This window comes from Prionailurus viverrinus, chromosome B2 (genome assembly GCF_022837055.1).
Source record: "Prionailurus viverrinus isolate Anna chromosome B2, UM_Priviv_1.0, whole genome shotgun sequence".
NCBI lineage: Eukaryota > Metazoa > Chordata > Mammalia > Carnivora > Felidae > Prionailurus > Prionailurus viverrinus.
In genome coordinates, this window is record NC_062565.1 from 29,093,894 (window position 1) to 29,118,929 (window position 25,036).

General features: G+C 46.1%; 3 protein-coding genes across 6 annotated transcripts; all 3 read left to right on the top strand.

The window, feature by feature from the left end:
• Positions 1 to 97: 97 nt before the first annotated feature.
• MRPS18B (mitochondrial ribosomal protein S18B) lies at positions 98 to 6,331 on the top strand. The gene is made up of 7 exons (XM_047858755.1): positions 98 to 253; positions 1,433 to 1,541; positions 1,653 to 1,750; positions 1,878 to 1,946; positions 3,285 to 3,351; positions 5,117 to 5,176; positions 5,748 to 6,331. Exons 1-7 carry the CDS (start codon positions 176 to 178, stop codon positions 6,044 to 6,046), a joined length of 780 nt encoding a protein of 259 aa, XP_047714711.1. The 5' UTR covers positions 98 to 175; the 3' UTR covers positions 6,047 to 6,331.
• A 493-nt stretch (positions 6,332 to 6,824) lies between these two features.
• ATAT1 (alpha tubulin acetyltransferase 1) lies at positions 6,825 to 21,034 on the top strand. Of its 2 annotated transcripts, XM_047860680.1 has the most exons (13): positions 6,825 to 6,950; positions 7,384 to 7,444; positions 7,571 to 7,662; positions 7,782 to 7,842; positions 7,960 to 8,073; positions 8,270 to 8,371; positions 15,279 to 15,324; positions 15,444 to 15,512; positions 17,079 to 17,150; positions 17,321 to 17,564; positions 20,121 to 20,200; positions 20,292 to 20,334; positions 20,667 to 21,034. In XM_047860680.1, exons 1-13 carry the CDS (start codon positions 6,844 to 6,846, stop codon positions 20,839 to 20,841), a joined length of 1,266 nt encoding a protein of 421 aa, XP_047716636.1. In that variant the 5' UTR covers positions 6,825 to 6,843; the 3' UTR covers positions 20,842 to 21,034. The 2 variants fall into 2 exon arrangements, with proteins under 2 accessions (XP_047716636.1, XP_047716637.1); XM_047860681.1 differs by lacking the exon at positions 15,444 to 15,512 and having other exon boundaries at positions 6,835 to 6,950.
• A 178-nt stretch (positions 21,035 to 21,212) lies between these two features.
• On the top strand, positions 21,213 to 25,019 carry CB2H6orf136 (chromosome B2 C6orf136 homolog). 3 transcript variants are annotated; one of them, XM_047860684.1, is made up of 7 exons: positions 21,213 to 21,489; positions 21,899 to 22,037; positions 22,841 to 23,239; positions 23,510 to 23,598; positions 23,781 to 23,981; positions 24,573 to 24,642; positions 24,721 to 25,019. In XM_047860684.1, exons 2-7 carry the CDS (start codon positions 21,987 to 21,989, stop codon positions 24,832 to 24,834), a joined length of 924 nt encoding a protein of 307 aa, XP_047716640.1. In that variant the 5' UTR covers positions 21,213 to 21,489; positions 21,899 to 21,986; the 3' UTR covers positions 24,835 to 25,019. The 3 variants fall into 3 exon arrangements, with proteins under 3 accessions (XP_047716640.1, XP_047716638.1, XP_047716639.1); XM_047860682.1 differs by lacking the exon at positions 21,899 to 22,037 and having other exon boundaries at positions 21,214 to 21,489; XM_047860683.1 differs by lacking the exon at positions 21,213 to 21,489 and having other exon boundaries at positions 21,507 to 22,037.
• Positions 25,020 to 25,036: the final 17 nt, after the last annotated feature.

Below are 25,036 nucleotides of genomic sequence, written 5' to 3' on the forward strand. Positions count from 1 at the left end.
AAATTCAATTGTGACGCAGTTGAAATTGGCTTCTCCCCATAGCCCCCCCTTTTACGCTTCCGTCCTGACGCAAGTGCGGGGCCGCCTCCCGCACTGCGGACTAGCCCTTGGCCCTACCGTAGTCAGTTTCTTGGAGCATGCGCAGTCGCCTTTCGTGCCTTGGGCGTACGTCAAGATGGCGGCGTCCCTATCGTGTTCGTTGCTGAGGCGCCTTCTTAACCTTTCGCCCTTCAGAGGTGCCTACGGAGTTCAGGTAACTCCTTGGAGCACACTTTGCACAACCACAACTTAGTTATACTTTCTCTAGGTTATTGCTGGGAATCCAGGAGCGGAGACCTTCCCAAGTGCTTATGCCTTGGCCGGCTAGGCAACACTGCTTCCACCACCCTTACCTTCTCACCCTTTTTCAGTGCTGCGCGGCTTTTTAATCTTTAGCCCAGGGCAAAGAGCCCGGGTTAGATATCATTCTTTTCCCGTTACCATCGCGGCTAAAGAACTAGGTAAAGGATTGGACCTCTTGGTCATACACAACCAGCTCTTAAGTATGCGTATGGTGTTTAAACCTGATTGTCTAGAGTGATCTTGGGTTGAGGGAGCTAACTTTTACCTGCTGTGATATCTCCCGGTAAAGCCAGGATACGTTCTCAAGACCTGGGGACCAATTTCTCCGCTTTCTCTCACTAAATTATTTTATTGTTGTTATTATTATTTTAATCAGAGCATACATGAGACCTTAACTCAGTCCTTTGGATTGAGGTTTCCCTCCAGCCTCATGTACTCACCACACTGGAAGTTCTTGGTAGGGCACGGTAGGTTCTTGGTAGGGCAGGGTGAGATAGAAAGGCTTGCACAGCTGCCACTCCCTAAAGTGGGACTGAAGACTGGTGACAGGGGGTCACCACGGAGTTAATAACAGCTTTGGTAGCTTTAAAGCTAGCGTTAGTACTCAAGTTTGTTCTGACCTATGGAATGTTGACCTTCAACTTTTTTAAGACTGGGCAATTTCATGATCCAGGATTGGATTGGGTTGGAGATTGCCCTGTCATATGCATCCTCTCCCTGCCAGGCATCTTCCTTCCAAGAAGTTAGACATTCTCCCTTTTCCTTTCTTCTCACTTTCCTCCACTAGACTCAGTACATTCTCAAAAGCACGACTATATCATAGGTGTCTTCTCAAATACGCCTGCTTCCCAGTCACTTAACCTAGTTACCCTCTCATATTAGCTTTTCCTTCAGGGTCCAGTCAGAGACAGGAATAGTGGTTGATGATACCAATTTTACCCTAACAAAAATGCTACTTTCTCTGTATATTCTTACTATATTCCATTAGTACAGTGGACATGAATTCCCCTTCTGCTAACATGTGGGCAGTGAGACAATCAGGTCCTTTCCTTGAGCTCTTTTTCTGATTTTTTTGGCCCTCTTTTTATAGGTTCCCCTCCAGACTCTTTGCACCAAAGCCCTTCCTGAGGAAGATTCTTTGCCCCTAGATCCCATAACCCCTTATAAGAATGAACCCTGGAAATATCTGGACTCAGAAGGTACCTCTGAATGGGAAAGGGGAGGATCACAGCGGTCTGAAATAAGTGGACAGAGACATTTCTATTACCCACCCCCCCCCCCGAAATAACTTGTGTGGTTTTTCATTTCAGAATACCAGAATCGCTATGGTTCTCGCCCTGTGTGGGCTGACTACCGTCGAAACCACAAAGGTGGCATACCCCCTCAGCGAACTCGAAAGACCTGTATTGTGAGTTTCTGAAGGCGGTACACGGATGGGATGTAGAGTGTGGATGGAGACCATAGTGACCATGGCAGCAGTACTTTTTCTCATAGGACTTTGAACATCTTCACTTACCAGTTTTTTCTCTCCACAGCGTAGAGACAAAGTTGCTGGGAATCCCTGCCCCATCTGCCGGGATCCCAAGCTGCATGTCGACTTTAGGGTAAGGGGAATCTTTTCTTCAGAATAAGGACTTGGAGTTTCTTCATAGTGCTAAAGAGATTACCATAGGTGTCCTACTCTTCTTCATAGTGTAGTACTCCTATAGTTTATTTTGCATTGACTTTCTAGTAACAGAAAAACATTCCTCTCTCCAGCCTCTTGTTCTCTATTGTGGATCATACTAAAAAGTTTCATTTCTTATATGTGAAATTTACAGTTTACATTGTAAGGCCAGAAGAATACCTGTTTCTAATGGGAGAGCAATACCCAAAGGTTCATTTGTATCCATCACAATTATTGGCAAGTAGATTGGGCTAGTTTTTTTCTGTGCGTGTGTTTGTTTTTGTTTTATTGTTGTCATATTGTGTGATGGCCTGCTGAGACTTGGGGTTGGAGAGCAGATACATGAAGCAAGATACAGAGTCTAATTATTTTTCAAAAAGCCTTTATTGCCAGGACAGAATTTCCTCCCTAAAGGGTTCAAAAAACCATATAAAAATATGGGGAAAAAATGGGAAAATGCTATTCTGAGCTTGCAGTGAAGGCATTAGAGCAGAAGCTGAATGGTCATCAAGGGAGTTGGAGGAAATTCGTGTATCAGTAAGCAGATGGGGGTGTCTGACTGCTCTCAGGTCCTTTCAGACACAGTTGTGGAAGGGTCCAATAGATAGATAATATCTCAATTTCAACTGTGTACAATTGGTTATAAAAAGAGAACATAAGCAGTTGTATACAGTTCAGAAGCCATTACGTGACCGAGGAAGAGACACAGGTTATAGGTTGAATAGTTCAGATGATTCTGCTTGCTCTTTTACTCCACACACGTATCTACTTTTTTCCTTGGGTGTCATCTCCTGTTGATTGACCTGCTGGCCAACGGGCATTCTACACAATTAAGACTATAAAATTGTTCTTAGTAAATATATATGTTATACATAGTATGCTGTTGTGTACATTAATATTTTACACGTGTGCATAACAACATATATTTCTGGGTGATTTCATGGATTGCCAACTGACTATCGCCAATTTGTTTTGCATGAAAGGCTGATTTTAGAACCTAACCCCTGCGGGAGAGGATTCTATGTAAGTCTCAGTGACAGAATGTAGAGTGTGCACATAAAATGGTTGGAAGGTCAAGAAAGGGGAAACGTTTGCTGGAGTTTTTAAGAATGTGTTTAGCAAAGTGATGGGGCTAGAAGGAGGGTAACACCTGAAGAGACACAGAGGAGTTAAGGATGTCTGTGCACACGTGTACAGATTGTGCACTTCCAGTCTCTCAAGGTCTTGGTGCTCTCCCTGCCGTCTCTCATGTTTCCCCACCACTTTCCTCCCACAGAACCTGAAGCTCTTGGAACAATTTGTCTGCGCCCACACGGGTGTCATCTTTCATGCTCCGTACACAGGTTAGCCCATCATCCCTGTCACCACCAGAATAACTTTTCCTTGGAGCACTTCTTGTTTATTCAGTCACACAACAGGTATTTGGTGGTTCCTACGTATGGCATAAAAAAACATTGATTGAACGTGTTTGGAAATCCTGCTTTAATGGGAATCTTCACATGGTAAAGCAATTATATGTGGACAAAAGATATAAGCAAGTACCAATGTAAGTAAACTATCTCAACAGAGCTCTTAGAAGATAAGTCGTGGTGATTATCTCCTTTCTGTAGAGTCTCTGCTTTTACAAAAATTGACTGTCATTGGTCACAAACAGACACAAGTCTCCAGAGTGAAATCCCATCGTGCAATTTTTAGGCACTGTCTCTTAATCCCTTCCCAGTCTACAGCTCCTGCCGAGCACTCTGGGGGCTCTCCTGCTCGATGGAGGCTTCAGCTGGGTTTGTGAGGGGCACCTCGAGCATTGATTGGCTCAGGTGGGGGACCACTCTCTTCTCGGAGATGACTGATAAATTGACTGCATGTAAGTTCTTTTTGCCATCGACAATCCAATTAGCTCTAACTCTCTCAAATTTGGAATTGTAATCCTAACAATGCAAGGTGACATTCATTCCTTAACGATGGTCACAGGCCAAATATGGCTCACTGCTGTTTCCATTTATTTTCATATTGTCTACAACTGCTTTCAAACTACAATGGCAGAGTTGAGTAGCTGAGACAGAGACTGTAGGACCTGCAGAGCCTGAAATTTATGTGGCCCACCACAAAAATTTTGCCAACGCCTGCTCTAAAGCAAGATAAATTTGCAGAACTAATCTGAATCCACCATTTTGGGGAAGGCAGCATGATCAGTGGAGTTTGGTTTGTTGGGGAGTTTTAAAGAGGAGCATTTATAGTCAAGCTATAGAAAGTTAAAGGGACTATTTCGCTACTCTCTCAGATCACCTCCAGATCTGGAAACCTTTCTTCCTTTATATTTTGTTTCGGTTTATTTATTTTCTTTGAGAGAAAGCAAGAGTGAGTGAGGGGGGTGGGGCAGAGAGAGAGAGGGAGAGAGAGAGAATCCCAAGCAGACTCCATGTTCAGCGCAGAGCCTAATGCGGGGCTTGATTTCATGAACTGTGAGAACGTGACCTAAGCCAAAATCAAGTCAGATGTTTAACAGATTGAGCCATCTAGGCACCCCCCCTTTCTTGCTTTATTGACTCATTCTTTGTGGATTGTCCAATCTAAATCTTTAATCAACCATACTTGCCCTTTGAATTTTGTCCTGCTGTCTTGGAGGCTTTACCATCAAATGGCTTTTCTGTGGTGGCTAGATCCTCTTAAAGTCTTCATCTCAGCTCTCAGAAAGGGGGGATTCTTTCCATTGGATAGATGGGGAAACTGAGGCCCATGGAGGGGTCAGAGAACTGGGATTATTAGAGCAACTTTTTCAAACCCAGCTCTTTATCATCATATAGAAGTAGTTATAGGGGCGCCTGGGTGGCACAGTCGGTTAAGCGTCCGACTTCAGCCAGGTCACGATCTCGCGGTCCGTGAGTTCGAGCCCCGCGTCGGGCTCTGGGCTGATGGCTCAGAGCCTGGAGCCTGTTTCCGATTCTGTGTCTCCCTCTCTCTCTGCCCCTCCCCCGTTCATGCTCTGTCTCTCTCTGTCCCAAAAAATAAATAAACTTTGAAAAAAAAAAAATTTAAAAAAGAAGTAGTTATATACTTTATTTACTGTGCTTTTCAGAACAAGCACCAAGTTCTCTCTCTTTCTCCCTTCAGGGGTCTGTATGAAGCAACACAAGAAGTTGACCCAAGCCATCCAGAAAGCCAGGGATCATGGTGAGCATAAGGGGCACAGTGCAGTTTTGTGCCATAAAGAAGGTGATTTAGGGCTGGAGGGTGGATATAAATGCTACCGATCTGAAAAGGTGGTACCCAACGTGCTCTTCCCAAAAAATCTTTCAGCACTCCACTGGTCCCTTTTTCCCTCCTGAGTCTTTTACCTTGTCCTTGTCCTATTCCGTTATTCTTCCTCTTTCCTTTCTCTTCCCTAACTATTGGTCCCAATGCCAGAGATAAATCATAGGGGATCTTTGTATAAATCTCTGGCCCTGGGCTCCATGACACCTTCACAGAAATTTTAAAAAGGTATACCTCTGCTAGGGCAGGTGCACCTTTATAGTCCTGGTGCAGAGCTGCACGGTTTGGCAGGCAAGAGCCCAGGCAGTAAGTATGTCAGTCCTCATTGCCCCTTGTCCAGTTGCCTTTGTGCAGTGTACAACATGCATAAATGTACGCAGTGGCTCTGACTGGTTCCTCCCTCCCTTTATAGGTCATTTTATTTATTGTCTTGACCTGAACTACTCTTCCTTGCTTCCTTCCTTCACTTTCTCTTTTTTTAATCCCCTAGGTCTCCTCAGGTACCACATTCCTCAGGTTGAACCTCGGGACCTTGACTTCAGTACCTCTCATGGAGCTGTGAGTGCTACTCCACCAGCGCCCAGCCTGGTGTCAGGTGACCCCTGGTACCCATGGTACAGCTGGAAACAGCCACCAGAGAGAGAGCTGTCCCGTCTTCGACGCCTCTATCAGAGTCATCTCCGAGAAGAGAGTGGTCCCCCACCAGAGTCAATGCCCGAATTGCCACTCACAACCCCAGCTGAAGCCTCCTCCACTGAGCAGGAGGAGAGCCCCCAGAGTGCTCTGTAGGAGCTGTATCCTGGGAAGGGATTATAAGAGATAGTGCCTAAAAATTGCATAATGGGATTTGACTCTGGAGACTTGTGTCTGTTTGTGGCCAGTGGCAGGCCCAGGGCCCGAGAAAAGAAATGATTGTGTTGTTGAAGGGAAAAAATACATTTGAGGCTTAAGGGAGGGCAGGACAGATGTGTATGGGAAACCCCAACCCCTATATATTGTAAGTAGGCTAAACATTCTGTTACTGCTTCAGACTTCTGCTAACTCAACTTTCCACAATAAAGCTATATCTCTGTTTATGGTCTGAGTTTCAGATTAATGCCATTTGTGTGGGGGAAATGGGTGCTGCTGTGGGGAGGGGAGGGGTGAAGCTTGCGCCAGACCAGCCAGTGACCCTTGGAACCAGGAGCCACCAGAAATGAGCAGTTGGGCCATTAGGTCATAATCACCTTTCTGGCCTCCTGTGCCCAACTCTGTGTTAGTGTTCCCACCATACCAGCTGTTTGGCGGGGTGGTATGTTAAAGGGTTGGAGAATGGGTCTTTAGGCTAGGAAAAATGCATTGCTATGGCCCTAGCTATGGGGGATGTGGGGTAGGGGAGTGGCATTGCTAAGGGACTGACTGACCTGGGGAGAACGGCTTCTCCAGGGCTGGCTGCCAGGAAGCTCGTGCTGCCCCTAGAGGCGGGTCCTGAGCCCCTCCACTGCCAGGAAATAAGGGTTCCCAGAAGCACTTCCTCCCCTCCGCCTCCTTCGAGGAGGAGCGGAAGTGACGTGTTGCGGGGCGGGTCTGTCCACGCACAATGGGCCATGGAGTTCTCTTTCGATGTGGACGCCCTGCTGCCGGAGCGGATCACGGTGCTGGACCAGCACCTGCGACCCCCAGCCCGGCGACCCGGAACCACAACGCCGGCCCGGTGACATCTCAAATTCGCCCCAAGGCCCTTCTCTCCTAGTTTCTCTCAAAAAATGGTCCAGGCACCACGCCCCCTTTTCACGGAATAGTGGCCCTGCCTTTTGTGGTCCTGGCTTGCCCTTTGGTGACCTTTGACCCTAGACCTGGTGGAGTTGGTCGCCACTTGAATCTGTAACCTTTCACTCTTAGGCCTGATTTGTTCTAACCAAAGCCCTTCCGGCTTCCCCACAATAACCTCAGGGAAGAAGGAGTGTACTGTATTGAAAAGAGGTGTGGCAAAAGTTTGGGTTCCAGAAAGGTGGGGCGGAAAATCAGATTAGAAAGGTAAAGTCAGAGAGTCTTAAGTGCTGAACCTGGATTGAGGTTGTGGCCAATGTTACCAGGATCCTCTAATTCAGTAAGTATCTGACTCTTTGTTTCCTTTCTTTCTGTAGTGTTGACCTGCAACAGCAAATTATGACCATTGTAGATGAACTGGGCAAGGCTTCTGCCAAGGTACTGGGGAGTCTTTAGATGGAGAAAAGGGCGGGGTGGGGGGAATCTCTCTGGGGCCAGTAGATAAGAGAGGCCTAGGTCCTTGGGAATGGACTTGCAGAAAGTCTCTCTTCATCTTCCCGGCAGGCCCAGCATCTTCCTGCTCCCATCACCAGTGCATTAAGGATGCAGAGTAACCGCCATGTTATGTATGTGCTCAAAGACACTTCAGCGCGACCGTAAGTGCCAAATGCCCTTCCATCCCATATTTTATTCCTTCCAACCCCAGCCCCTCTCCCTTTTTTGACTCTCCCGATATCTGCTACTAGCTTGTTTCATTATTATTCCCATCCTGCAGAGCTGGAAAAGGAGCCATTATTGGCTTCCTGAAAGTTGGATACAAGAAACTCTTTGTGCTGGTGAGTGTTACTGGAAGCTGAGAGTTCACATGCCTTGGCTTTTGAGAATAAAAGGGCTGGATGTTGGGAGGGGGCAACGATGTCTGTCCTAAAAGATATTTGTTCTTTACCTCTTAGGATGATCGTGAGGCTCACAATGAGGTAGAACCACTTTGCATTCTGGACTTTTACATCCATGAGTCACTTCAACGCCATGGCCATGGACGAGAACTCTTCCACTATATGTTGCAGGTGTCATTTAGCTTTTCACCAGTCCATCCAAAATAGAGATCAAAGGCCCCTTTGCCCTGACCCCTCCCAAAGGCCTTGACTTCCACCCTCCTCCCTGCCACATTCCCATATCCTCCTATCCCCTTCCCAGGCTGCTGGGTTCCTCTTGGCATGCTTTCCCCAACCTTCTCCTACCCTGAGTCTCCTGTCTTTGCAGAAGGAGCGGGTTGAACCACACCAACTGGCCATTGACCGACCATCACAGAAGCTGCTTAAGTTCCTGAATAAACATTACAACCTGGAGACCACAGTCCCACAGGTTAGAGGCTTCAGAGGGTAGATCCTCATTGAACATTCCCTTTGAATGTATTTATTATTTGGGGGCAAAGAAATGGCATCTTCCATGCATTCCTTATTACCCATTATATAGGATTTATTCTGTGTAGCTACCTCTTCTCCCCCAGCTCCCCCCCCCCCATTTTTTTATGGTACCATCTCTCATTCTGCAGCTATTCACTTTCATGTATTTTGATTTTTCGTTATTGGCTGTTCTGTATACCCAATAATATGTTTGTGCCCCAAACATAGCCAGTTTTCACCTCGTTTTTACACAGGCCTTTACTCAATCAATATTTATTAAGGCCCAGAGTAATATATATTCCTTGTTTTGGGGGAGTTTTGGCCTAATAGGGAAGGTGGTTTGTGTATAAGTAAATATGATACAATGTACTAATGCTATCCATTCATTTAACAAATATTTATTGGGCAGTTGACACTGTTTTGGACACTAGGAATACTTTACTCAACAAAACAGACAAAAGTCTCTGCCCTTGTGCAGTTTATATTCTCGGGGAAACAACCGTAACAAATGACTATGTAGTATGGTTGATGATAAGTGCTCTGGAAAGAGGAGAGCCACTGAGAAGGCTTGCAAGTACCATTGTGGGGATGGGAGTTCATGGAGTTGCAAGTTTAAATAGGATGATCAGGGGCACCTGGGTGGTCTGTTAAGCATCCCATTCTTGGTTTTGGCTTGGGTCATGATCTCACAGTTCGTGAGTTCAAACCCAGCATTGGGCTCTGTACTTGGCTGCTTGGGAGTCTCTCTCTCTGCTTGCTCCCCTGCTCACTCTCTCTTGCAAAATAAATAAGCTTCAAAAATTTTAAATGGGATAATCAGGGAAGGCCTCACTGAGAAAGTGCCATTTGAGCAGTAACTTAAAGGAAGTGAGAATAAGAGCCAGGTAATATCTGGAGAGAGGGCATCCAGGCAGAAGGAATGGCTAGTGCAAAGTCCATGAGACAGAATGTGCCTGAATGAATGAATTGGCTGGTGTGGCTAGAGCAGTTTGAGTGAATGGGAGTGTGGTGGATCAAGTAGCAAGGGAGAGGAAGAACATTTCAGACCTTACAGGTATTGCAAAGGCTTTGGCGTTTGCTCCAAGTGAAAAAAGGAGAGTCATCATAGGAGTTTGAGCAGAGACATGATACAATCTGATTTAACGAGACCACTTTGGCTATTAAGAATAGCAATAGGGGAGCAAGGATATAAGCAAGCAGACTAGTGAGGAAGCAACAATCCTGATGGAAAATGGTGGGGCTGAAACCAAGATGGTAGCATTAGAGAGGGTAAAGGGTGGTCAGATTTTAAATATTTTGAAGTTAAATAAGATATCCTAATAGATGATCTGTGGAGAAAGAGAAAGAAGGAGTTAAGGATGATCCCAAACTCGGCCTGAGCCATTGGACAGATGAAATTTGCTTAACCGAGATGGTAGGTGGAGCAGCTTTGGAGAGAAATGGTAGGAGTCCATTTTGATTTTGTTACTCCTAGGTTGAGTTGACAGTTGGGTACTTCTTTGGAGTCCACAGAAGAGATTTGGAATAGAAAGGTCTCAGCATACATAGGGTGTTGAAAGCAATGAGATAGGAGGAGATCACCAAGGAGTGAGTATAGAAAGAAAAGTGGTTCAAGGACTTGAGCCACTGAGCACTTTTTTTTTTTAAGTTTATTTACTTTGAGAGAGACAGAGCTGTGAGTGGGGGAGGGGAAAAGAGAGAGGGAGAGAATCCCAAGATTCCAAGCAGGCTCCACACTGTCAGTACAGAGCCTACTGTGGGGCTTGGTCCCATGAGCCATGAGATCACAACCTGAGCTGAAACCAAGAATCAGGTGTTCAACCCAGGTGCCCCAAGCACTCTTTTAAGGGGTGTCACCAGAGGAGGAGAAGAACCAGCACATGTGACCAAGGAGCGACTAGTGAAGTAGATGAAAATTTACAGGTAGGTAGGGTGACCTGGAAGACTAATGAAGAAAACATTTCCAGGAGGAAGGAATGGCTTAATGAGTCAAATGCTGCTGATTAGTGAGGTCAGAAGAGGCCTGAGAGGTGACTGTTGTATTTAGCTGCCTGAGGCCACTGGTGATCTTGACAAGGGGTTTTGGTGTAGTGGTGGGTAGAAGCCTGGATGGATTGGGTTTAAGGAGATTGAGAAGCCAGGAAGTGGAGAGGGCAAGAATAGGCCATAAATGCTGCTTTAAGGGGAACAAAGAAATAGAGCAAGAGCTAGAGGGGAAAGTGGATTAAGACAGGGTTGACAATTTGCGTTTGGAAGAACCAGCAATATAAGAATGACTTAATAGAAAATGTGATGTCAGAACATGGGGAGAATTGCAGAAGCAATGCCATTGAATGGGCAGGAGGGGTTGGGATTGGGTTGACAAGTTAGCTTTGGATAGGAGCATGGACAGTCCACTAACATGATTTGATTGATGTGCTTACAGAAGAAGGTATAAAGACATGGTGGTGAGTGCTACCTTGGGGTGGGGGTTGGGTAAAGGAAGGCTTGACTTAGTTTAATTGTGAAAGCTGAATGTCATGGGGACAGAAGTAGGCAGGCTAAAGTGCATTTCCTATAGAGGAACCAGCATGAGCACAAGCAGATAGGTATTCAGATACCTTTTAGGGTACTACAGGCAGTATGGTGTGGCAGGAATGCTGTGCATGTGCAATAATTATTGCTGGAGTAGGAGGGTGGGCCTGTAGACAGGGTCAAGGCAGGAGATAGGCAGGATCTATTTATATTTAGAATGTCCTCCCCTAATACATTGTTCCATTAAGAGGCAGTGGAGAGTGGTGGGAGGAGCATACCATATTGGGCATACCAAGGTAACCTGTAGACCAAAGCATTGTAGAGTATAATTATGTAAATAATGATTCATGAGCTCTGTGTGCTGTCTACATGCATCATCTTAGTTGATCTTTGTACCTCTCTTTGAGATGGGTGCTTTTATTGACCCCACTTAGGGGTTTATACAGATGAGCAACTTGACCAAGTTCACACAGCTAATAAGTGGCAGGGCAATAACCTGAACCCAATGCCCACTCTTTTTTTTTTTTTTTTAATTTTTTATTTATTTTTGAGGGAGAGAGAGACACACACAAAGTATGAGCAGGGGAGGGGCAGAGAGAGGAGACACAGAATCCGAAGCAGCCTCCAGGCTTTGACCTGTCAGCACAGAGCCTGACATGGGGCTAGAACCCACGAACTGTGAGATAATGACCTGAGCCAAAGTCAGATGTTTAACCAACTGAGCTACCCAGGCATCCCAGCTATTGGCCACTCTTTATGACTACACTATATTCCTGGCCGAAATGCTGCAGCTAGAATCAAGGTTCTGGGGCTTAAGTCCTGGCTGTGTCACTTGTTAGCTACTTGGCTTTCGGCAGGCCATGTTTCCAAACCTTTTTATTCTTCTTTAACATTATGACTACAAGGATTGTTGTGAAGGTCAAATTGAATGTGGTTTGACAAAATAACTCTAAAATGGTCAATTGGCACCCTGTCCTCCAGCATGTCTTCTCTTAACAATTCTACCCATTTGAACCCTGCTTAATTCTTAGTTTTTCTCATTGTTTATATACTTAAACTATTTGGTCTTGTTAATGTGTGTGAATGTTTAAGTTTTTGTTTTGACAGTTCGGGATGCCTCATCTTCCCTGATGTTTTGTGTGCTGTCTTTCCCATTTGCTTGGGTCCTGGGAGAACTAAAAAGTAGGGTATGGGTTTTTGTTTTTGTTTTTTTCTGGTTTTTTGTTTCTTTTTTTTCTTTGGGTTTTTTGTTTTTGAGATAAAATGCACTGTTTTAACTATCTAAAATATACAGTTTAGTGATTTTTAGTATTTTCACAATGTTGTGTGATTATTCCTGCTAATTCTAGACCATTTCTATGATAAAGAGAAACCCAGAACTCATTAAGCAGTCACTTCCCATTCCCCTTTCCCCAGCCTTTGTCAACCAGTAATTTACTCTGTGGATTTGCTTATTCTGTACATTTTATACAAATGGAATCATACGATATGTGGCCTTTGTGTTTGGCTTTCACTTAGCATAATGTTTTCAGAGGGTTCATCCGTTGTAGCATGTATTGGTACGTCATCACTTTTTATGGGTGAATAATACTCCATTATTTGGATATATCGTATTTTGTTTATCCATTTATCATTGTTTATCCATTTATCAGCTGATTCAGATTTGGTTGTTTCTACTTTTTGGTTATTATGAATAATACTGCTGTGAATATTTGTGGGCAAGATTGTGTTTGCACATATCTTTATAGTTCTTTTGGGTATATGCCTAAGAGTAGAATTGCTGGGTCAAATGGTAATTCTTTATCTGTTTGAGGAACTGACAAGATGTTTTTCCACAATGACTGCAACATTATACATCTTCTACCAGCAATGTACAGTATTCCAAGTTCTCATTATCCTTACTAACATTTGTCATCCTAGTGGCTATGCACTGTTATCTCTTTGCAGTTTTGATTTGCATCTTCTTGATGACTAATACAGATCTGCATCTTTTCAAATGTTTATTGGCCATTTGCTTATCTTCAGAGAAATGTTTATTCCAAGTCCAATATCAAGTCCCATTTTTAAATTGTGTTCTTTTTTTAAATTTTTTTTAATGTTTATTTTTGAGAGCGAGAGACAGAGCGTGAGAGGGGGGAGGGTCAGAGAGAGTGGGAGACACAGGATCCCAAGCAGGCTCCAGGCTCTGAGCTGTCAGTACAGAGCCCAACGTGGGGCTTAAACTCACAAACCATGAGTTCATGACCTGAGCTGAAGTTGGACGCTTAACTGACTGAGCCACCCATTTACACCCTCCCTTAAATTGTGTTCTTTGTTCTTGAGTTAAGTGTTCTTTATATATTCTAGATATAACACTCTTATCAGATGTATGATTTGCAAAGATTTTCTATTCTGTGAGTTTTTTCATTTTTTCCTTCCTTCCTTCCTTCCTTCCTTTTTAAGTTTACTTATTTTGAGAGAGACAGAGCACAAGCAGGGGAGGGCCAGAGAGAGGGAGAGAGAGAGAATCCCAAGCAGGTTTCATGCTGCCAGCCGCAGAGCCTGATTCAGGGCTCTAACTCAAACACCAGGAGACAGTGACCTGAGCTGAAACCAAGAGTTGGACGCTTAACCAACTGAGCCACACAGGTGTGCCCCGTCTTTGCATTTTCTTAGTTGTGTCTTTGGAAGTACAAAAGGTTTTGCTTTTGATGAAGTCCAATTAATTTTTTTCTTTGCTTTCTTATGCTTTGGTGTCATATTTAAGAAACAATTGTCTAATCCAGGTCATGAATATTATTCCCTATGTTTCCTTTTAAGAGTTCCATAGTTTTAGCTCTTAACAATTAAATCTTTGGGGCACCTCGCTGGCTCAGTCAGAAGAGCATGCAATGCTTGGTCTCTAGGCTGTGAGTTGAACCCCATGTTGGATGCAGAGACTACATACATACATACATACATACATACATACATAAAGTTTAAAAAATTAAAAAAGAAATTGAGATCTTTGACCCAGTTGAAGTTATTTTTGTCTAGTGTGAGGTGTAGGCCCACATTCAGTATCTTGCATGTGAATATTCAGTTGTCCAAGCACCGTTTTTTGTTTTGTTTTGTTTTTTCTTTTTCAAATTTTTATTCAAATTGTAGTTAACATACAGTGCAATATTGGTTTCAGGGGCAAAATTCAGCAATTCATCACTTATATACAATTCCTGGTGCTCATCATAACAAGTGCCCTCCTTAATAACCATCATCCATGTAGCCCATCCCCCACTTACCTCTCTCCATCAACCCTCAGTTTGTTCTCTATCTTTAAGGTCTCTTGAGGCACCTGGGTGACTCAGTCAGCTAAGCGTCCGACTCTTGATTTTGCCTCAGGTCATGATCTCATGGTTCGTGAATTCCAGCACTGACAGCACAGACCCTGCTTGGGATTCTGTCTCCCTCTCTCTTCCCGCCCCCCTGCTTATGCTCTCTCTCTCTCTCTCTCTCTCTCTCTCAAAAAAAATAAAGCTTAAAAAAAATTAAAAAGCAAAAGAGTCTCTTACAGTTTGTTCCCCCATGTCATATGTTCATTTGTTTCATTTCTTACGTTCCACATATGAGTGAAATCATAAGGTATTTGTCTTTCTCTGACTTATTTCACTTAGCATAATACATTCTAGCTCCATCCATGTCGCTGCAAATGGCAAGATTTCATCCTTTTTTATGGCTTAGTAATATTCCATTATAGATACACCATTTCTCTCTCTCTCTCTCTCTCACACACACACACACACACACACGGACTCTTTATATAGTTGGACTTTTGTTGATAGTGCTGGTATAAACATCGGGGTGCATGTTCCCTTTTGAATCTGTGTTTTTATGTCCTTTGGGTAAATACCTAATGGTGCAATTGCTGGATCACAGTGTAGTTCTATTTTTAACTTTTTGAGGAACCTTCCAGAGTGCCAAGCACCATTTGTTTAAAAAGCTGCTTTTCCTTGCATCGAATCATCTTGGCATCCTTGTTGAAAATTGACCATAAACACATGGGTTTATTTCTGGGTTCTATTCATTCCAATGGTCTCTCTCTCTGTCCATCTTTAGGCCTCTTCCATACCATTTCTACAAGTTCAAAACTTGTAGAAAGTTTTGAAATCAGGAAGTGTGAATCCTCCAAGATTGTCTTGGCTATTTGAGGTCTTTTATAATTCCATATCAACTTTTAGGATCAGCTTATCAGGGTTTGAGTTTTTGACTGATTCTGTCAACAAGGACAGGAAGGCTGGCTTTTTGTTCCTCTCACTATGTTTTTTTTAGGACAAGTTCTGTCCCCAGGTAGTGCTGAATGGCTGAATGGACTATATTTCACTTGTTTCATCTTATAGGTCAACAACTTTGTGATCTTCGAAGGCTTCTTTGCCCATCAGCACCGTAAGTTTTCTCAATTTGTGTGTGTTCGCCAAGTAGTTGGGGTGAGGGGAAGGAAAGAGGTGGATTCTTGATCCCATTGGCCCCCTCACTGAGGGGCACCACCACTTCCTTCCTCACAGGGCCCCCTGCTCCCTCCCTGAGAGCATCTCGACATTCTCGTGCTGCTGTGGTTGATCCTACACCTGCTGGTAAAGCTGCAGTGAATGGGTAGAACTGTAGGACCATAGTGCCTAGTTCCTCTGGAGGCCACGGGGAGCATAGTGCAATCATGGGCAATTTGGGAGAATTCTAAAGGAGCCGAAGTCTCTGGCAATTGTTACCCATTTGCCATTGCCATTGTGAGCTTAGTGCATCTTAGGTTTGTTAGAACTTTAACCAAGTGAGTTCACTGGGAGCCTGTTTGAGGATTGGTATCGATGGAGTCTCTTGCCCCTTCAGGTCCGTCAAAATAGGCCAGAGTCACATTCCTTTGCAAACCCCTCAGGTTTCTGTCAGTCAGTGAGGGACAGACAAGTGTAGTCAGCCCTTCCATTTCCAATCTTAGAATAGTGACACAAATGGTCCAAAGTTTAAATATATATTAGTTTTAAAAAACAATGCTCAGAATTTAGTATTTCCAACCAAATAATGAAATTGATCTGGAGAAACCAAACCTAGGAGGTACTGAAATGCTGCCCAGCTTCCCCATTCCATCATACACACATGTTCCTTGCCAGTTTGGGCCCCACTCCTCCCTCTTCCTCACTGCCTCCCACAGGTAGAGAAGCACAGCTTGCACAGAAGTGCTCCCTTGTTGATCTGGTTTTGTGGCTAGCTCTCACCTTGTCCATGGCCAGGAAAGGGAGTAGCAGCCACCCAAAGAACAGTCTGTTACCCCTTATTAGTTTCGACCAGCGTCAGGCACTGGGAGGCAATTCATATCCATGACTCGCTTTGCTTGCCAAGGCTTCTTCCATCTAGCTCCTGCTGACTTACAGGCTGTAAGAGGGAGTGAGAGCCAACAAGGACAGTGAGGACTGAGATCCACAGGGGAGGAGAGCACAGATAAAGCCTAAGTGGATTTGTTGAGAAGTCTCTCATTTACCACACATGATAGAGAACCTCTGGAAAGGGAAAGGGAGGGAGCAAATAGGAAAGTAAGGGGATGGAAAGTAGAGCTTTGGATAATATGTTAGCCTCCCATTTACTCTGCTAACTCCAGATGTCTTTGTTTTCTCCTCAAACTTTTGTTTTTCCTAAAAAAAAGCTTAAGTTTTGTCCTATTTTTGCGCCAGAAGGAGAGGTTCTGCCCCACCCCAACCTCTCCAAAGCAATCCTCATTAACCAAGGGCTTTGTCCATCTCATCTAGAGGGACCTGGGGTCCTCGTTGGCCCAGCTGGGACCATTCCACTGCCCCAGAATCCCAGGGGGGCCTGACAGCACCCACTGACAGTAAGAGCTTGCCTCCCTTAGCCATCCTTCTCCTGCATCACCCAGGCCCCAGAGTCTCCCCCTGGAACTTTTCCCCCAACTCTGCATTTGACCTACTCCTTCTGGCTCCCCTCAAAAATGCTCCAACATTTTCCTTGAATTCCCTCTTGGTGTGAAGGCATTGCCACAGAGCTGCTTCTGTGATGGAGCTGAACTCTCCTTCCCTGGGAAGAACTGTGGTGTCAGGGAGTAGAGGTTTGGGGTCATGGGGGTAGTGGCTGGGAGGAGGGGTGCAGGGTATGTCTCCTAATGCTTGCTTTGCCTGTGTCTTCTTCACTGACAGCTCCAGCAAGAAAGCTGCCACCCAAGAGAGCAGAGGGAGACATTAAGCCATATTCCTCTAGTGACCGAGAATGTAAGACTGGGGTAGGGTGGCTGGCTTGGGGACCTTAATCCAGGGGAAGGATTAGTTCTCTCTAAAGGCTCTGATTTCTCTTTTTTCTACCCAAATCTTTGCTGTCATCACTCTCTTCCCTCTTTTTTTTCTTCTTTCTCTGTTGTGGTCTGTATTTTCCCTCTTGCCAGTTCTGAAGGTAGCTGTGGAGCCTCCTTGGCCCCTAAACAGGGCCCCTCGCCGTGCTACACCTCCAGTTCACCCACCCCCCCGCTCCAGCAGCCTGGGAAACTCACCAGAACGGGGTCCCCTCCGCCCCTTTGTGCCAGAGCAGGAGCTGCTGCGTTCCCTGCGCCTCTGCCCTCCACACCCTACTGCCCGCCTTCTGCTTGCTACTGACCCTGGGGGCAGTCCAGCCCAGCGTCGCCGCACCAGGTAATAGGAGTTAGGGAGGGTTAGGGAGCCTCAAAACTGTCAGAGAGGTTGTTAGAAATGGCAAAGGGCAGTTTGAATCCACCAGAGATGTGAAGCAATAGGACATGTGGATTGGAGAGGCCTGAAACCTTTTGATAAGAATATATTGGAACAGAGTGGTATGGAGTGGTAGGAGTGGTATAGAAATAAACGAAGGAGCAGAATAGTATTTTATACGGAATCGAGTGTTTTAAAGTGAGAGACAGGAGGAAGGAAGAACACAGATCCACTGGGTGGGGAAACGGAGTCAAATTGGGGAAATCTTGGTTTAATACTTACTGGGAAGATGCAGTGTCTCTGACATTTTGGGGAGCCACTGGCCCCATGTTAATGCTTTGTATGGCAGCAGCCCATCTTAACAGGTGGAGTGGGCATCTCATTGATTTCTCTCCCTAGCTTTCTCTTCACTTCTGACTTTGCTTTCTGTTTTTCTCTCTCCCCCATTTTCCCTTTCCCTTTCTCCTGTCCATAACACCCTTCCTCAGCTCCCTTCCCCGCTCTGATGAGAGTCGATACTGACAGACAGCTACCCCTTCCCCTCCCGTGGAGACCCGGGATGGGCAGAGCCCCCTCTCCCTGAGAACCCCAGACCCACTCTTCCATTGTAGTCCCAGGTTTCAGTGGAACCTGACAGAGCTCATAGGATTCCCTCTTCCACTTTCTTGGGCAACAGTGTTGTCAGGGTCCTACATGGCCAAATACTTTGTAGCTTTTCTGCCTTCTTCCTAAGTGGGCTGCGAACACTCCCACAGACAGCCTGATTTGCTGCCAGATCCATTGATTGGGTGGCTCATACTGATTATCCAGAGAAGCACACTTTTGCTTGCTGTGTTAGACCCTAGAACACCAAGGAAGGTCCAAGGGCCTCCTCTGCCAGGGAAACTTTTAAGGAGTCTTGTCCATGGAATAAATCCCATAGTCCTTCCACAGTGTTACTGGTGGCTCTAATACTGCTTTGTGCTGCCTACTACATTTATCTTCTCAGCCTGCTGAAGCCAACCAATGAGCTTTGCTTCAGAGCAGCTCAGTGATCTAGGACAGGGTCTTACCAGCTCCCCAAAGGGATCCACTCAACATTGCCAAACTCTAAATCTCCCCATGTTTTGTGTATGTATTGGGAACCCCCAAGCTGATGTCTGCTTTGAGGCTCTAGACTCCCCACACTTCTGAAGATACCATCACTTCCCTGGGGTACTAGAGTGGCAATTAAGTGTCAGATCCAGACACTGTGAGGGAGTTTGTTTCTTGGCAGCAGATCCTGTTGAGCACCCTGTGATCACTCTTAGCCATGTTTCAGAAGATAGGCCCTGAGTCTCAAGTATCTGTTAGCTCCTGGGATCCCCTCTTGTATACATCCCTCCCCAGTAGCTAGATGCTGATAAATGCCTGTCTGGTGAGGTTGTCTTGAGATGATGGAGGAACTCTTCCTCTGGCCTTCCTTTCTTTCTTCCATAGCAAGAACCTTCCCTGCTCCATACCCAGGGTATGGAACATCCTTCCCCCTCCCTACCTTCTGAATGTGTGGTAGATCAGGTTACTCCCAGTGTGTTCCCCCATCCCAGTACTTGGGAGCAGGATCTCCCTCTCTCCCAACTCACTCCTTTTCCTTCCCCTTCTCACTGTTGTTTGAATAAACTGCATTCTTTTGTGTTTTTTAAATGGACATTTTCAATGAAAGAAAAATAAAAAAAAAAATACAAAAACAAAAACAAAAAAACCCCCAAACTTCAGGTCTCAGCCTCGTTTGTGTGTCACCTGTTTTTTTTTTTTTCCTTGGGATCTCTGGACCTCTGTGCCTCTCATCTTCCTTACCTCTGAGATCTACTGGATCTTCTGCAGGTTCCGTCTCCTGTCCATGTAGTCACTGGATCCTCTGTGTAGGCTTCTGGATCTACTCTCCCATTCCCTCCAGAAACCTCCAGCTTTCCCCAGTGACTTCTACCCTTTTGCATAGGCCAGCCATTGCTGAGATGTCAAGATTTGCCAACATCTCTGGGACCTACTCATTGCCTCCTGACTGTTCCCTGGATTCCTCTTCCCATTCTGGTTTCCTGCCCCTCTCCCACCCTTGGACCTCTCTCCGTACAATTTCTTTTACTCCTAAATTAAGCCTTGTCACTCCCTATTTCCCTCTGGTCTGACATATCCTATAATTAAAATAACCATGTTTTCTAAACCAAACACCAGGGCATCTGGTCTAACAATTTTTTTTGCCTATATGTGACTCTGGTTTTCTGACATAACTCGAATCACATTTAGCCTTATTTTTAACACACTACCTCAACTAGAACTAAGACTACAGCAAACTAGGACTGCTCCAAAAAATCTTGCGTATAAAATGAGCTCCCTACCCTTTTCTGAAGCATAGATTAGATTAAAACCCCATAGGAATGGTAATTGCCCCTTTGTCTTTATCCTGTACTATTCCTTTCCTTTCTCTTCTCTGATTCCCCCCTCCATACCCACTTATCTTTCTTCCTGTAGCCTCTTCCCCATCATCTCCCATTTCTTCTACAGGGGGGATCCCCCAGGGCTGGTAGCCCAAAGCTGCTGCTACAGCCGCCATGGGGGATTGAGTTCCTCATCCCCCAATACAGGTAAGTATTCATCCTTCCTTATCCTCAAACCAAGTAGACCATATTCACTACCTACTCCAGCCTTCCCATGACATGCCTGGTGTTTCCACAGGCAACCAAGAGTGGAAGCAGGGGGAACAGGAAACACAGAATAGGTGAGGTCTGAGCCCTTCCTCTACCAGCTTCCCACCACTTCTGACTCCTTTCCTAACATCACTGTCTGCTACTTTCTCCTTTGAACACCAGCTCCTCCCATAAATTGTTCTACCTAACATCCTTAAACCCTCTTTCCCCATAGGTTCAACTCGTGCTTACTTTGGCACTAAGGGGTTTCAGATTTGGACACATAGCACTAATGGTTTCAGCCTCATACTCACTCCATCATGTATCCTACTCTACATTAGGGCCAGACCTTGAAGAGCCCCTGATCTTAATTGCCACTCTAGTACCCCAGTAATTCACCTTCCATCTCCCTCTCACCTACCAGGTCTGCCAGCGAGGAGCAGGTCTTGTCACAGGATGGGTCTGGGGAGGAACTCATGCACACAGTTCCTCCACAGGCCCAGGCCCTGCCAGCTCAGTCCTGGACAATGGGTGGGGACATGTTCAACGCCAGGTTCATTCGAAACTTGCAGGACCGTCGCAGCACTAGGCCTTGGTGATGGAAACCCTTTCTCACACCTTCAAAGTCAGTATAATTTCTCACTACAGGAGGTAGCCAAACAAAGCCCGCCCTCATAATGGAAATATTTATTCATTAATTCTTTCATTCATTCAACAGCTTTTCTTACCAGTGCCAAGTCATTTGTATTTTATTTTTAACCAGAGCAATAAAAGTTTATTTTTATCACGAGAGCTACTAAAAAACTTGATTGTCGTTATTTCAGTCCCACCCCTCGTTCTTTGTTGCACCTGGTTCAGGCCTATCATCCATCGCCCAGCCTTTTGCGTAAGCGCCGCACGTGAGGCAGCTGTGTTCCCCTGGACGCTAGTTCACTGCGCAAGCGCTCTGAGGCAGCCTCAAGAACAGGCGAGCGCAGGCGCACTTAGTGCAGACAAAGTCACCGCTTCCCTGGAATCCGCTGCAGTGCGCAAGCGTGCAACATCTCCGTTTCCCTCCCTTCAGCCCCTTAACCCCCCCCCCACCTCCTTTCCCCTTCAAGAAACCGGCTCCAGGGCGCGCTCACCCCTGTGAGGAAGCCGGACACGGGAGGCGCTGTCTCCGCTCCCGGAAGATCATGTACCAGCCCAGCCGGGGGGCGGCCAGGCGTCTCGGCCCCTGCCTCCGTACCTACCAGGCTCGCCCCCAGGTGAGAGTAAAGGGGAAACCCGAGAGAGGAGGGGGCGGGGTGAGACCCTCCTCAGAGCCGGCGCGTAGGGCGGAGCGCGCGCCCCGTCCGCGCAGGCGCAGTGGCGTCCTACCGCCCCTTTTCACCTGGGCTGGGCGGTGCATGGAGGGGCGAGGGGTCGAGAGGATTGGAGGGTTGTGCCGCCATCGGTGGCGTACGCGGGATGTTGGTTCTCCCGGGTCTGGGTTGCGCAGGTTGGATTGAAGCTGGGACGGCGGGGCGAGGCCGCATTTCGTCCCAGCTTCTGCGATTACCTGTGCCTGGAGGTGATTTGAAGGGCAGTGGGTGGAGAGGTTCGCAGCCCCGCCGCGGAGCTGCCCCGGGAGTTTCCAAGTCCCGACCGGACAGACCTACGGGCCGCGCTTTGCAGCTCTCGCATCTTCCACCCGGATAGCGGTCCTGGCAGAAAGGCCGGCCCGGCTGGACCGGACTCGGGCCCCCGCTCCAGGGTGGGCAAGATGGCCACGCCCCCGGCGGAGACGGTGCCTCAGGGACACCTTTGGGGACAGGTACCTGCACGGCCCGCCAGCCTTTCCGGTAGTGAGACACCCCCCCCCCCGCCCGGGGGGGTTCCTTGAGAGCGGAGAGACTTGGGCTAGGCCTATGAGTGGCCTCCCACTCATCGCACTTTAAGCGTAGGTAAACCAGAGGAATGAAGCCCTCTGGTTTCATTAACCTTCGTTAAAGGTCTGGAGACCTTTATCGGTCTCCTGGGCTTGTTTCTGTCATTAAGGGGGGCCCGAAATGATAGTAGCTTACATCTACATAGTACTTTATAGGTCGCGGAGTTTTATTTACATTTATTAGGTCATATAGTCCTCATAATAACTCTGTGGCTTCATCGTCCTCGTTTATAAGAGGACATTTATAAGAGATAGGCATATGTAATGAGAATGCCTAAGGTGTCACAATGTAATCGGAGCTCAGAGAAATGTCTCCTACTTCCAGTTGGATGTTTTTCTGTTACACACTGCTTGGTGGAGTTCCCTTACAGGCTACGTTATTTCATCCACAGTACGCGAAAATCTGTTACTCGTTCTTTTTCCAAAAAATATATTATGATTCTTCCTGTAAGAGAGGTGGAATTGCCCCCAAACAGTGTTAGGATCTTAAACAAGTGTACTGTTTCCTGTGTCACAGGAAACTCTTCCCTCCTGTTTTCAGTAGAGATGAATTCATCCCATTTTCCTCTAATAGTTTTCTCTCTCCTGTCAGGAGGAGCAGGATTGGAAGCATATTAATGAACAGAGTTTAGATGCGGGGGTATCAAGCAGCTAGATTCTTACCTTTTCCTTTTATTCTTCCTCCTTAGGACCAGCTTTCTCCACGGGCTCTACCATTTCCTCCACTTTGGCCCCACTCCACAACAACCACTTCTCCATCTTCTATTCTCTGGTCTCCCCCACTCCCACCCCCTCCTATCTGGTTGCTTCCCCGAGCTCCCCCCCTCCCTCTCCCTCAGATCCAGGCCCTCAGCTCACCATGGGTGGTTCTCCCTCCAGGAAAGGGAGAGGAGGGACCAGGACCTGAGATGCATAGCGGCTGCTTGGATGGGCTTAGGAGCCTATTTGAGGGACCTCCCTGCCCCTATCCTGGGGCTTTGATACCTTTCCAAGCCCCTGGGACCTCTTGCCCTTGCCCTGCCACTCCATCAGGAGATCCGAGTATGGAGGAGCACCTGGCTATCATGTATGAGAGACTGAGACACGAGGTAAGTCAGCTTGAAAGTGGGCTTCACCCACAGTGAGAAGGGATGTAGGCAATACTTGGAAATAGAGGATTTTCTTGAAATCACGAGGCAGGCAAATATATGTATTATGTTATTTCCCAAGGAAGAGATGTTCTTCAGTTTTGATTTAAGGGAAGTTAGACATGGAATGAGATTTCCTTTCAGAGGGGAGTAAAGAGGCACCAAAAAGAGAAAACTGAGAAATAGGATAATTTCTTTCCTACTGGACTGATGCCTTCTTCTTCCACCTAGCTTCCCAATCTCTTCCTTCACTCCCACGACTATACTCTCTACTCATCGGATGTGGAATTCATCAATGAGATCCTGAACATACGCACCAAGTGAGAATCCAGGCACGGGTAGGGCCTTGGGAAAGAAAACCACCCAATGCTTTATACTTGACCTTTTTCACTTACCAGAGAAGGTCCTGCTACTTCTCACAACTGTTTCCCATTCCCCAGAGGCCAGTGAGGTTTTTCTCATTATGCCATCATAAGATAGCTTTCCCATCCCTTCTTCACAGGGGCCTAACATGGTACATTCTGTCACTGACCCTCTGCCGCTTCCTGGCCTGGAACTATTTTGCACAACTTCGGTTGGAGGTTCTACAGCTGACCCGCCACCCAGAGAATTGGACCCTGCAAGCCCGCTGGCGGCTTGTGGGGCTGCCCATCCACATGCTTTTCCTGCGTTTCTACAAGCGTGACAAGGAAGAGCTTTACCAGTAAGAGAAAAGATCCAGTCAGTTTCCTAATCCTACTTTAGGACTCTGATGGTCTAGTCTTCCAGACAATCCTTAATCTACTCTGACTTGACTGCAAGCTTTTTCTTGAGGGCAGGGATTTTGTTTTAGTCTACTTTAATATACAGAAATATACAGAAATACAGAGTGTGAGGAAACCTCTAAACTCGGGTTTCTTCATGTACATTGTGTGGTACATAGTAGGCATTCAAATATTTATTGAACAAATGAAAATTCTTGTGTAATAAGTTGAGCCTCGCAACCCTAGGTAGAGTATTTGGTAAGTTTCTGGCAAAGAGTAGAATCTCAAGAAATTGTTAGGCTCAGCCCAAACCAGTGGTCCTCAAAGTTTGCTGCATGGTGGAATCATCTAAGGATCTTTAAAAAATATTGGTGCCAGACATTCTGATTTAAGTGGGAAAGGGTACAGCCTCGGCAATCAGGACTTTTCAGGGTTCTCCAGGTGATCTAGTGTGTAGCAAAATTTAGCAACTACTGGTTTAAACAAATGCTTGAATTAAACTTTGCGATCAGTCACCTCCCTCAGTAAGCCTTTCTTTCTCCCTTCACCAGGACCTATGATGCCTATTCCACCTTCTTCCTGAATTCCAATGGCCTCATTTGTCGCCATCGCCTAGACAAAGTGAGTCCTTTAGACTGGATGGGGATGGGGTGAAGGGATAGAACATCCACCAGCTGGCATTAACCTTTGTTCCTGCAGCTGATGCCTTCACACTCACCCCCAACACCTGTGAAGAAACTGCTAGTGGGAGCCCTGGTGGCTCTAGGACTGTCAGAGCCAGAACCCAACTTACACCTGTGTTCTAAGACCTGATCCAGGAACTGGGTGGAGGCAGCACTGAAGACTTTGCTACATACGCACAAGTGGTGGAGGTGGAGGTGGCCTAGAATCTCTGGGAGTCAGCTTCCTCCTCTCTTTTCTCTCCTTTTTTGCCATCTCATGCCATGTAAAGCTGCTGTGTAATTTAATTTGTAAATAATAAAGTCTAAGTAAATACATGAGAATTTCCACATCA